Source organism: Lagopus muta, chromosome 3 (genome assembly GCF_023343835.1).
Source record: "Lagopus muta isolate bLagMut1 chromosome 3, bLagMut1 primary, whole genome shotgun sequence".
NCBI classification, from domain to species: Eukaryota; Metazoa; Chordata; class Aves; order Galliformes; family Phasianidae; genus Lagopus; species Lagopus muta.
The window spans coordinates 24,840,016-24,853,125 of record NC_064435.1 but is presented as its reverse complement, the minus strand read 5'-3'; the positions used below and the strand labels follow the sequence as shown (position 1 = coordinate 24,853,125).

The window sequence follows — 13,110 nt, the reverse complement described above, 5'->3', positions numbered from 1 at the left end:
ACTCCCCACAAAAGTGCCATGGATTTCAAGCAAAATAGAGAGTATTTTGGTATTTTAATAGTTTCACTGGGGTATATTTTGCTATTCAGTGACTTGTTATAAAGCTTTCATAATACCCCAACTAGGAGTGTAAACAAGCAGAAAACTTATCAGCCTTATCAACACTGCACAGATCTGTGGCAAAGACCACTCCTACCAGATTGTTATCACTATTTTCAGAAGAGGACTTGAGTATTTTTCACCTTAGCATAGTTCCAAGTTACAAAATTAATAAAATTTTCTGTGAAGCATAGATGAAATATTGTAAAACACATTAAGGATAACTCTGACTCATTTCAATCAGTTGTTAAACTTACTATTTCCCACCCAAACCTCTGCATAAATTATCAGATTTGACAGTTCTACAGTGAAATGGCACGTGGGCTCTAATATTGGTTGCCATAAGGCAAAACACAAATGCCACACTTCCTTGAAATGGTTAATCTCTCTGTGAGTTGGTTTTAGCATTCACTGCAAAAGCAAATCTTGCCTTTGCTCTTATCCTTTTTCCTTCCCACCTCCCCCTCCCCCAATAACTTTCACAGAAAATGTTTTTAGCATAATGGCAACCTCAGGGGAAAGGTGTCAGAAGATAATGAGAATATTTGGCAAAGTTACAAACTAAGAGATATGCAGTACATCTCGAGGGGATTCAGTCTGCAATGCTACCAGAGAGATGGTGTGATAAATGCTTCACTGATTACTGATTCATATGAGTCAGTGGGGAATCAGACTTGTTTTTCTCATTTTTCTTACTGGGAAAATGAAGTCCTCAGCCAGTACTTTAATTACAAGGTGGGAGGGATGCAAGGAGTGTTTGGACAGACCTGAGGCACATACAACCTCTTAAAGGCAGGTATCCCATTGAGCCTTTGTGTGTGGCACAAGTTAAAGAAGAAAAAGCACGTACAAACCAGAGACAAGTTTGGTGTGGGCCTGAGAAACTTGGGCACCTACAGCTCCAGGCAGATGCTGGGCATCTGGGATAGTCCATCATACTGGGTGTTCATTGAATGAAGACACATGTACAGTTGTATGTGCATAGATCAGCAGGGAGAAGCAGCTGGATGTAAGTGAAGGCAGAAAGATGCTTGAGCAGCTCAAACAACACTGGATGCCTGTGTTATGCCCTATCAATTAAGTTCCTTCTGGCTGGTTCACTGCAAAGTCCTCAGCTGCAGAGAATTCACTGAGTCTCCTTTTGTGGCAGGGTAGCCTGAATGCCCAGTGCATACATGAACATCTGCCTCCAAGGTTCGAGGCTCACAACATACCCATCTTCCTGTCCAGATCTCCATTAGCCACTGCCCTAGTTCCTCTCTTGGGTCATAGAATTATAGAATCATAGAATCAAAGAACCATAGAATGGCTTGAGTCGAAAAGGACCACAAGGATCATTGAGTTTCAACCCCCTGCTATGTGCAGGGTCACCAACCACCAGACCAGGCTGTCCAGAGCCACATCCAGCCTGGCCTTGAATGCCTCCAGGGATGGGGCATCCACAACCTCCTTGGGCAACCTGTTCCAGTGTCACCACTCTCTGTGTGAAAAACTTCCTCCTAATATCTAACCTAAACCTCCCCAGTGTCAGTTTAAAACCATTCCCCCTTGTCCCATCACTATCTACCCTCATAAAAAAACATTTTTAAAAGGGCCAAAAAGAGAAGGGCTGAGAATGCTCTAATGGCAAACTCCAAAAGGATGCTGACTTGATATCCAAAAGCAAGATGTCAGCACTATCCTTGCAGCCATGGGAACCCATCCATCTGCATTAACCTGTGCAATGTAACTGCAGTGAAAGACATGTTATATGGGACCACAGTACTTCCTTCATGACTCTGGCTGAAAAAACAACTCACTGGTAATTTGACAGCAGTCTGTAGCAGCACTTATGGATATTGGTCCTTGGATATTTTGTTTTCGTTTCACCCACTCACTGCTGCTCATTTATTGCTGTCCAATACAAGTACAATGAAAAAATAATGAACTAGGAAATATAATCAAGAAACAAAAAAGATTGATTAAAAAACAGTATGAGATACTGACAGGCTCTGTAATAACACGATGTGCAAGTGAGCCAAAAGTATTTTTTTTCAAAATTGAATTATTCAGTACAAAGAAAAAAAAAAAAACAACAACAAAACACGAAGGAGGAAAATATTCATTAGCTTTTGCCCATTTTTAAAGCTATATTTTTGAGTGAACAGCAATTTCAGGTACATGGTGCAGCCCTGACATGAGGAAGGTGTGTTTGCTGCTGTTTAAGAGATGTAATTGCAGGTATTGACTTCAATCTTCAGTCTTTTAAAGATGGTAGCTACAAAAATCAGTTTGGAAATGAAGTGCAGAGAAAAAGGGAAAATACTGTTCAGAATGAGTTGATTATACAGTTCAGCATTTCATGACTGAATAAAAGAAGTGTAATGAGTGATTGACAGGGTTCTGATGCCAACACAGAACCTCCAGTCACACAGACAAGATGCAAATAGAGTTGCTTGGAAATTTTCCACGTGATTGGTTATTTTTAATGTAAAATTCAGTATCCTGCAGAAAATAAGAGACTCAGTCACACGGGAACGATCAAAATGTAACAAGCCATTTCTATTGCATTGTCCTAAATGGAACTGACTTACAAGGTTTCATTTCAGATCCGTTCTCCAGAAGACATCAGCAGTGAACTCACTGTTTAATGGTAGGGGTAGCTTCCATTTGAGAAAAATTGTTTTGGAACAAACTCCAAAGTTGAAACATCGTTATCATCTCCTGAAAGGTGAAAACCCTGATGTGTATCCCACCCATGGCAAAAGAGCCATCATCATGCTGACTTTTGTCTCCCTGTTTGGGCTGATGTGATTCAGAATCTGCTAGCAAATGGTTCTGCAGCAACTGCACAGTTCTCCAGAGATTTTAGCATCCACACCTTTTAATAACATTAAAAAGCACTTTTAGAAACACAGGCAAGTGTGCTGTAGTCATTAAGGTGGCCAGCCATCCATGAAGTTCATTGTATCTTGCCTAATGAGAAGGGCAAGGGTGGTTTTTGGGGGAAGTTGCTGGCAGGAAAAATCCTTTACTCTCCTCTCTGTCCCTGCCACATGCAGAGCAATAAGTGACAACACTGAAGTTATAGCTTGGTCTGAAGTTAACCATAAGCAAGCTGTACAGTTATTTAGTGCAGCAAAATCTGGGACAGTAACACAGCCCACAGCCCCGCTGCCCATCTCAGAGCTGCAGAAGCCGATCTGTATTTGAGAAACCAGATGATGTGTGGCCCAGTTAGCCCTGGGGCTGAAGCAGTAATGTGTTCAGGGAAGCAAGAAGTTTGGCTTTCCAGGGATTGGTCCCTGAGCTCTGTTTCATTTTGCCCCCTCTTTCTTCTCTTCCTTGTGTAATGCACTGGGACAGGCTGCCAGGGAAGTGGTGAAATCACCATCCCTAGAGGTGTTCAAGAAAAGGGTAGATGTGGCATTGGGGGCACAGTGGGGAAGGGTCAGCGATTGGACTAAGTGATCTTAGTAGTCTTTTCCAAACTTATTGATTCTATGATTCTATGATCTCATTTATAGCAGAAAGCAGCTTTGCCTCCAATTATAAGAAACTTTGAACAAACCTGAGCAAAAAAACTCACTGCTGTTCCAAAGGAGATATTAGGCAGAATGTCCTTAAAATGCAAGTGCACATATTCTAAGTCTCCTTGACACAACACTCTCTGTAGTGTTGGAGCAAGTATCTCATTTGGCTGACTTGAAGTGGGATGTTATGCAAGATGTGCTGCAAAGAGCTCACAGCTTTTTGGCTGAGAACATCCACAGATGACTATTCAGCTGCCCTTGCACAGTTATGCCCTTGCACAGTCATGACATTCCTTTCATTCACAAATTATATGCTTCTGCTTAACAACAGGAGATGCCAACCTTGAGCTTTCCTCTCTAAAACCAAATTTATCAGAGATGTGCAAATGGGCACAATAAAAGAGTTGGTTCAGGCCTTTGAAATCAATCCTTCTCAGTCCTGAGAATGGAGACCTGACACACTATCCTTCTTCAGTTACAATTGTAGAGGCAGTGGATATCCTAAAAGAATTTAGTTCATTAAATCTTAAATATAGTATTGTGTTCTTCAATAAAATAACTGCTGTAGATGAAGAGAGTCCACACTGCATGTTATTCCTTTGCTGAAGAGATGTCACTGCCCATCAGTGGATAGGTGGAATGGCTTCTACCTTCCTGCTTTGGCCAGCCCCAACCCATGGCTGACAGTGGTGTGGAGAACTGGGGAGCCGTCACAGCTGCTTCACATGCCTCCATTCTATACCACAGTCACTTTGGCCAAATGAATTTGCCTATACGTCTGTCACTGAGCAGCAGATAATACCAATTTTTTTTTTTTATCAAACAGTAGCATATTTGCAGTAGATCTTTAAAAATTGCTCATGTTGTTAGGTAGAGAGCATTGTAGATGCAGTAAGGCATGGAAAAGGATGGCATTTAGTAGTCAGAAAGCAAACAGTGCGCAGAGGTTTAAAAAATGATTGTGCTGATGTGATGTGAATGCATTTGGCTTCACCCCATCCTTTGGGCACTTAGCAGGAGCAGAGCGCCTGAGCCTGGATGTGCGTCATCCAGCAAATATTGCAAATTACACGTTCAGAGCAGTTAGATTATAGGTCTGAGCAGAAGCACCCTTGGCGTGTATACGCACTGAAATGAGGAACAGGCGCCCACCGTAAACCCAAGCACCAAGTTGCACAAACAGCCCCTTGGTCTGTGCCTCGCTCTTCTACTCTTAAATGTATTTCAAACTTCTTTAATTGCTTCTGTAACATCCTGAAGGTTGCTCAAAATTGTTTGTGTGCAGAAAAAGAACACCAGGTTTGCTGACAGCCATGTTGTATGATGAAACGTTATATTTCTGAGAGCATGAAATAATCAGTGACATGAAAAATTACAGTGTTCTGCCTAAAATGGCATCCCCTCCCAGCAGTGCACCAAGAACAATGGAGCCTCAGAAGATGCTTATAACAGAAAAGGAAACACCATGAGGGTACTGGAGTGAAATACATATTCTTTTTGTCATTTTTTGTCATATTCTGTCACAGGCTTCTTGAGTGCTGTTGCACAAATCACTTCAGACAGTAATTTTCTAATTATTCAAGTGCCCAATTCTAATTGAAAATAAATTCAGCATCTAAATACTTCTCCATTTTCAATTGTAGTCCATTTTCAAGTGCATCACTTTTATTAGTGAGACTAACGCAGATGTTCTGATGCTGGAATCCTCTGAGCCACTAATAGAGCCTCGTAGTGCTCTATTGGTATCACACTGCTGAGGATAGTGATGAAGAACAAGGACCAGAATGAATTTTAATGTGAGATTTGAAAACATCAAGCAAATTTGACTGGCTTGCAATATTAAGGGATTTTTTTTTTTAACCACCGTTATCAAGATGTAAATTGAAAAGTACAAAAACGTTGTTTTCAAAGAGAAGGCATTAGCACAGAAGATGTGAAAGGGCAGAAAATGTGGGGAAAATGAGCAAGAAGCAGGCATCAGAGCAGCAAACTCCTGCCATGTAATATCCTGGTATCCTGTTGCTGCTTTTTGGCTGAGGTCATTTATCAGATCTCAGTCTGCATTTGGGGAGCAAACATCTGCAGTGTTTCAAAAATGACTGCTGACTGTAGACGTGGTTGCAAGGAGATCAGCCATGGTTAAGCAGTGATGTCAGAGTGATCCACGGTGAACAGCCTTAAGTATTCATAGACACTACTCCCATCAAACCGTTTACTGATCCAGGTTAAGTTTCTCAGCACTAATTCTTACAGGCTTTGAATTTCCCCATTGCAGCCATCCTGCTTGGTCCATTCAAATGCAGTTCAGGTCACCTTTAGTTAATGAAAGTTTTGGTGAAGCTTCATTTACATCATCAGTTAAAAATGCTCAGACCAGAGCCCTGATTATGCAAGTTCTTGAGAACTCAGGATCCTGAAATTTCTGTCTGTTTCTGTCTCTCTCATAAATAAGTCAGAAAGTTAGCATTTGTGAAAATGACTTTAAGGTAATATCGTTTCATAATTTTATTAAGAAGTCAATTAAAAAAATCCCATTAAAAAGATAAGTGAAAAAATCCTAACTGCAGTTAGCCATTCAATATTCACCCATCAGCAAGATTCAAGAAGGACATTCATGTTTTTAAGTTTAATAATCAGCTTCTCTTCCCTGAGAAAAGTCAATATGCCAACCTTCAGCACTGAGCTGCAGCTCAAATGGTTTCTCTTTTGATTCTTAAAACCTCAGAGAGAAAAGAATGCTTTAAAGTCTGGATGAAATCTGTTTGAAATCAACAGATTTCAGTTTTAAAGAATATTTGCTTACCTTTATGTGCTTATACTATGTGTGTACTTCATGACAATATGGCAGTGCAACCATTATTTTCATTTTGTTGGTGAAACTGTTTTGTATGGCCAGAAAGACTTACAGCTTCTCAGCACACATAATCTATCTCTGGTTTTGTCCTTCTGTTGTACTTCATCTTGTGGGAGAAACACCAATGGAAGACAAACATTGGGTTTTTGCTGTTTAGCATGGAAGGCTAAGCAGAGCCATGCTGTCCAGCACGACAGCCACAGAAAAGGAGTGCAGGTAGGGGGGAAGAAAAGAAGCACAAATTCTGGTGTTAAAATGGATTTCTGACAGCTCTGAGACTCCACAGCGTAATGCTCAGGGACTGGGCAGGTGTTGTTGGTGAGTAGGAAGGTGCCATGTCTTGAAGCGAAGGAAACGTGATGGGGAAGGAAGGCTGTGGGGCAAAAAGGCTGCAGCATGGCTCAGGAGGTGCCTACACAAGGCAGCAAGGGCCAAGCTAAAGCCCAGGCAGGGGAGCTTCACATCCCTGTCAAAACTGATCTTTGAGTCCTGCTATCTATCAGTGCAACAGCCACCATGACTGAGCTCACTAACCCACTATCCTCTTATCTTTCCAGCAATCTTGACACTGAAGAGCTTTCTGGTAAGTTCCTCATTAAGCAAGAAGATCATCTCTGCCTGCAGCAGCCCTGTGCAAGTGAACTTATTCTGTATTATAAGGATATTTCTTTCAGTTTATCCTTTGTGGCTCAAACAGAAAATATGTAAATTACACTGAAAATCTATGCTTGAAGAATGCAGATGGCTCATAATCTTTCAGAGAGCCATCCATTTGATACAGATATTGCTTTGAAAATATTTTTCTTAATCCATGCCTCAGACTGTCTGAGCTTTAAGAACTTGGTTCTAGTGAATCTTATCTTGATTTCCTTTCCTATGGGATACTTTTCTAGTTGATTGTTTTCAAAGGTAGGAGTGTTTGGGACATTTTGAAAAACATTTTCATATTCCTCTGGAGGACAGTACATTATCTGCCTCCAACTCAGTTCTGTATGAGCAGCAGTTGGACACACTGTCATTCTTCATCACCAAAACTTCCTGCAAAGCCCCACTGTGGCCCACTGACCTGCTTGTGTTCCTGATCCTGGCTGTGAGTCATGAAGATTTTTTCCACGACTTAGGGGTGCTGCTTGCAGTAGAAAGTATTTACAGAAAATTTCTCTAAGTCCTCCCACAGGATGTGTCAAACAGATAGTTTTGCTTGTCAAAAGCAGGCTATTTCTGGGAAAAGGTATCAGCAAACAGTGGCCTATTGAATTTTCCCAAAGTCGGCGATGCTGAAGTCTTTTAAAAGTTGAAAACACTGTAGATTTGAGTGCCAGCTGATGTATCTGCCTACAAGGTGACTCTGCTTGTCACCTTGTAGGCAGAAGGAACCCATTGAGGGGCATCTCAGCATGCGGTACATAAATATTTAGTGACTTAGCCAAAGTCAGTTGTGCTGTGATGACTTCTGCTAGCTCAGAATCTGGCCAAAACTGTACCAACCTGGCCAAGGAAGAATGGGGCTTTGTTCTAGGAGCTATACACAGCTTATGGGGTGGTTTGTGCACTGTAGGCCTGCTCAGTGCTCACCCCACAAACCGAGCCCACCAGTCAGCCAGAGAGCTGGCTGAGGTCTCAGCTCAGTGCTGATTTTTTTTCTGTCCATTCTGATTAACTATGGGCAGCTTCAGCAATCCTCGTGATACCTGAATTCTGCAACTCCTTTGTAAGTCTTTCTCAGATTGCATCTGGGGTGTTTCTCATTTGTGAATCTGATGCTGAGTTTACCCAACATGTGTTTAGTCTACAGCTTCCTCTGACTTATTTCCATAACTCCTAGGAAGTGAAGTTTCATTTCCAGGGCATGAATGCGCAACGTGTTTTCTTTCTAAATCATTTCATTCAGTCTCTCAGCAATACCAGGCTTTGTCACCAGGCTACTGAAATCTTTCATGATTCCCCTGCGAAACTCATGAACATTGGTCAGATTTCCTTTGTGTTTTTGTGCCTTTGTGAGAGCCCTTAGTTTATGCAGCAGAATCTCTAAAGCCTGTTGATACAGTGATAATTTTATTTACTTAATGGAATTTTATCCAGACGCAAGTATATGTAGAAAATTAGTAAATACAATTTTTACAGATTTATTTCTGTTTTATGCTTGACGTACTTTGAGGAATGCCCTCTGGTCTGGTTCAAATTAAGATATTTTAGCAGAAAGAACAGGCATACACAATTAATGTTCTTTTCACTATTTTTGTTAAAAATACCTTGGATTTATTATATTTATTGAAAATATATTTGCAGTTCCTGGTTTCAGAAGCACAACCGAGCAACTCATGGTTGCATCAGAAAAACACTGGGCCTCAGCTGAACCCAGCTTAAAACAGCCCTTACTTGATTTCATCTCCCCTAAGGGTTTTACAACAGCTATTCGTTTGTGTAGCATTATAATCAGATTTACAAGAAATACAAGAAAACTTCATTTCCTGATAATAACTATGAAGTAAATACTGAAAATTCATTTTAGACATAAGATGTACATATTTTGAAAATATGTCTGCTTCTTGTTGACTTGGCATTACTTACTGAAAGGAGATGTTCTGAAACACCAATTTTGGCATTTTAAATATGCATTAATGGTTTTGAGGAAAATATTATCCAAATTTCAAAGTAAAATCGGTCCCTTCATTGTAAGCCTTGATCATTTTATATATTTAGATAGCTAATAATAATATCATAACTAATTTCAGACTTGAATATATTGATATTTGATGAAATATTGAATTTTCCAGTAGTGAATAGGTGACTTGGATTTTCTTCTTCCTTCAGAATATTTTTCGCAGCACTTAGGAGAGTATGAAAATGTTCTCTCTGTTTTGGAAGAATTAAACATTACTATACTGAAGGCAATGGACAAAACAAAGAAAGTAAGTAAAAACTGTAAATATTTTTTATATTTGAACATGTGTCCAGTATATTTATGTTGAGACAAAGTTGCTAACTTGTATTTAATTTCTTCCAAATATACTTGTTTTTGTAAAAAAAAACAAGGAGGAAAAGGCTTGCCAAAATGGCTTAGTATCCCAGCTGTAAAGTTTGAATCAATCAAAATTGTCTTTGTGATTGATGGGAACGATGTCCTTCATATTGTAGTACTCAGAGAGGATTCCATATTTAATGCTAAATGTGTGAAAGTATTACCAAGTTTTGAAAATAGTCTGAATTTAAGGAAATAATTCAAGTTCTTGGCGTAGAAAATGTGAGTAAAAAATTAAAATATCAAACTATACTACTGCCTGCCACTAAGGCAGTAGATGTGCACAGTCATCAGATTTGTGTTATTGTTCAAGGTAGATTCCAGGACAGTTTAAAAAGATTTTGAAGGCCTGTAGCAGCTCAGTTCACTGCAGTCACACCTGCTCATGCTCACCTCCCGGCCAGGTGTTTGATCATTTATAAAGAGTTTAGAATCACAGAATCAATAAGGTTGGAAAAGACCTCCAAGATCATCTAGTCCAATTGTGCATCTACCACCAATATTTACACACTAAGCCTTGCCCCTCAGTACAACATCTAAATGTTTCTTGAATGCCTCCAGGGATGGTGACTGAACCCTCTCCCTGGGCAGCCCATTCCAGCACCTGAACACTCTTTCAAAGAAGAAACTTTTCCTAATATCCAATCCAATCTGAGCCTCCCACAGCACAGCTTGAGGTCATCCCCTCTGCTCCTATTGCTCGTTACGTGGAAGAGGGCAACCCCTGCCTCACCACAACCTCAGGCAGCTGTAGAGAGAGGTAAGGTCTCCCCTGAGCCTCCTCTTCTCCAGACTGAACAATCACAGATCTCTTAGCCACTCTCCATAAGAGTTGTGCTCCAGACTCCTCAACAGTTTCACTGCCCTTCTCTGGGCATGCTCCAGATGGCATCGATGTAGCGAGAGGCCCAAAACTGAACACAGTACTTGAGGTGTAGCATCACCAGTGCTGAATACAGAAGGATGGTCACCTCCCTGCCCCTGCTGGTAACTCTATTTCTGGTACAAGCCAGGGTTCCATTGGCTTTCTTGGCCACTTGGGAACACTGCTGGCTCACATTTAGCCAAATGCCAATGAAATGCCTCAGATCTGTTTCTTCCACACAACTTTCCAGCCACTCTGCCCCAAGCCTGTAGCATTACCTGGGGTTGTTGAGGCAGGATCTGGTACTTGGTCAGGTTGAACTTGATCCCAGTGGCCTCATCCCAGTGATTCAGCCTGTCCAGATCCTAATATGGGGCCTTCTTATCTCCAGGCAGATCGACACTTCTTCCCAACTTGGTGTTACCTGCAAACTTTCTGAGAGTACACTCAGTCCTTTCATCCATGCCACAGATAAAGCTATTAAACAGGACAGGCCTGTCCCTACCCCTACCTCAGGCCTGTCCCTACCCATACCTACCCCTGAAGAACACCATTCATGACCATTTGCAAGCTGGAATGTTCTTTGCAAGATGGAAAAATTTCAAAAGGGGAGGCAAAACCCAAATGCAGGAAGGAGGTGAACCAAGATCCTCCAAATCCAGCCCTAGCCCCTAACACAGGACTTGTCACTGCAAGGCAAGCCATCAATGACTTAAAAATTTTAGCAGAAAGTATTCAATGAGATCCCATGGCGGAAAATACATATGTCCTTCAGTCAATCAGCAATCAATGAGGAGCTTTATCAGAGCTCTATCAGAGAATGCTCTTTGGCATTCAGGCTTTTGCAAGAGTACAGCACTCATACATTTTACATGAACTGACAAAATAGAAACTTGAAAATGTGGCTTATTTTTTCTAGACCTTGAGCCAGTGAGCTGAGTGCCTCTCAGTTTGTGCTGTTCATCTAATGAAGTGAGTGCACATTGAATCACTGCCACACTGGGGTGGGCACTAAGGAACAGATGAGTTCATGCGAGTTGTCCAAAAATCAAAAATACAGATACAAAACAAAGCACCATAAACCAAATGCTTGATTAACCACTTGCATAAAACATTGCTAAAGGGCAGGACACATCAGCTGATAACTACTGGAAGTAAACAGAACACAGCATTTAAGAATTACTTCAGAAATTTATTACAGAGGAATCCCAGTAGTCTGGGAAAAGTAGTTAGCATTGGCCTGACTAGAAAATGGATAAGAAAGTCTGGAGTAATGAACGTTGTATTTGTTGTATTTGCCTCCTTCAAAGAACCCATTAAAAATATATATTTAAGTTTCACCTTTCTGACTGAAGATTTAAGCTTTTCTCTTGCAGGAATATCCCAAATAACTACACCTTAAAGGTGGTAAAACTACAGCAAGGCTAGCACTGGAAAAAAAACCACCTTAATTCCATTTATTAGACACAGCATGGGAACACCATCAAACCCAAAACATGTTCTCAAATGTTCCAAAACAGAGCTTCCTGAGAAGCATATGCTCAGCAAACAGAGCTTTGTACAGAAATTAAGTTCTCAATTCAGTCTTCGGAGCAGACAATGAGAACTCATCTCTCAAGAAAGAGATAAGCTATATGATCAAACCAGTACCACTATTAACATTCTGATCTTCAATATTCCAAGATTTTATTGAAGTTAATAGAGTAAGATATGAAAAATATATCCACCTAAAATAGGAACTGGAGGTTCAGCCAAACATAATTAACGTATTTAGATAGCATGCATAAGTGATGTTCATTGCCAGTAACACACAAGATGTGATACAGTCAAGCACAGATGAGCAGGTGATCAGAAACTGGTGATTTGGTTCTGAACAACCATTGGCCTGTGTCCAGAGGAAATGCTGGACTTCCCCTCTTTCTGAAAAATAAAACTTTGACATCACAATGCCATTTCATTAGTCTAGTTCCTTAAATACCAGATAGTGGGAGCATTCATTACTATCTTCCAAGACTCCAAAACTCATGCATAGAAAAGAAGCCAAAACATTGAGGACCTACACATTGAGAGCAACAAAGACCTGGCAGATTTAAAGTGGCTGAATCAGTATCCAGTAACCAGAATCAAGTGTCCAAGGCCAAATTGTTGTTTGTTGTTTTTCTTTTTTAAAGGCTGGGCTAGTGTCCTTCCAAAATCACTTACTGTTGTATAGAGACTCTAGTCTACATCTCATTATCAGCAATAGAAAGAAAAGGTTATGTATGCTGTCAGGCATAGTAAAAGATGAATATTTGACCTGGCTATGCTTAGAAAACATTTCCATTCATACATGTTGCTCACCTTTGGTTGACAATAAAAACTTTGAAGCTGAACTCCACCCTGCAGAGCATGAGGCTGGCTACAGACCCAGTCCTCAGGGCTGAGTGCTTTCCATCCCTCTGATTTTTCATGGGTTTAGGAAGGCTCAGTGCATCTGTCAGACTCTGCTAAACATTCCCAGAGAACTTGCCATTTCAGATAGGTGGCTTTAAATATCTGGGAAGGAAAAGTAGCAACTTGCTATTTCATTTATCTGCTTCAGAGTCAGGTAAACTGTAGGAACGATCAAATGCTGATTGAAATCCCTACTCTCCTCCCAGTCTGTATAGCTGATTCTTTGCATTAGATGCAGAGCTGGAGCTTGGGATAAATTGTTCAGCTTGTTTCCAAGGAAACCCGTGACAAACATCAGTGAACAGCATGTCTGAAAATGTGAAAA

At 40.7% G+C, this 13,110-nt stretch overlaps 1 protein-coding gene across 1 annotated transcript in view; it reads left to right on the top strand.

Annotated features, from left to right (window-relative positions):
- The window catches only part of NECAB1 (N-terminal EF-hand calcium binding protein 1), a 56,937-nt gene that overhangs the window by 17,941 nt on the left and 25,886 nt on the right, over positions 1-13,110 (top strand). Inside the window, exons 4-5 of the mRNA XM_048939626.1 lie at positions 7,023-7,048; positions 9,280-9,377. Coding sequence (XP_048795583.1) covers positions 7,023-7,048; positions 9,280-9,377 — 124 coding nt within the window. The remainder of the gene's footprint in view (positions 1-7,022; positions 7,049-9,279; positions 9,378-13,110) is intronic.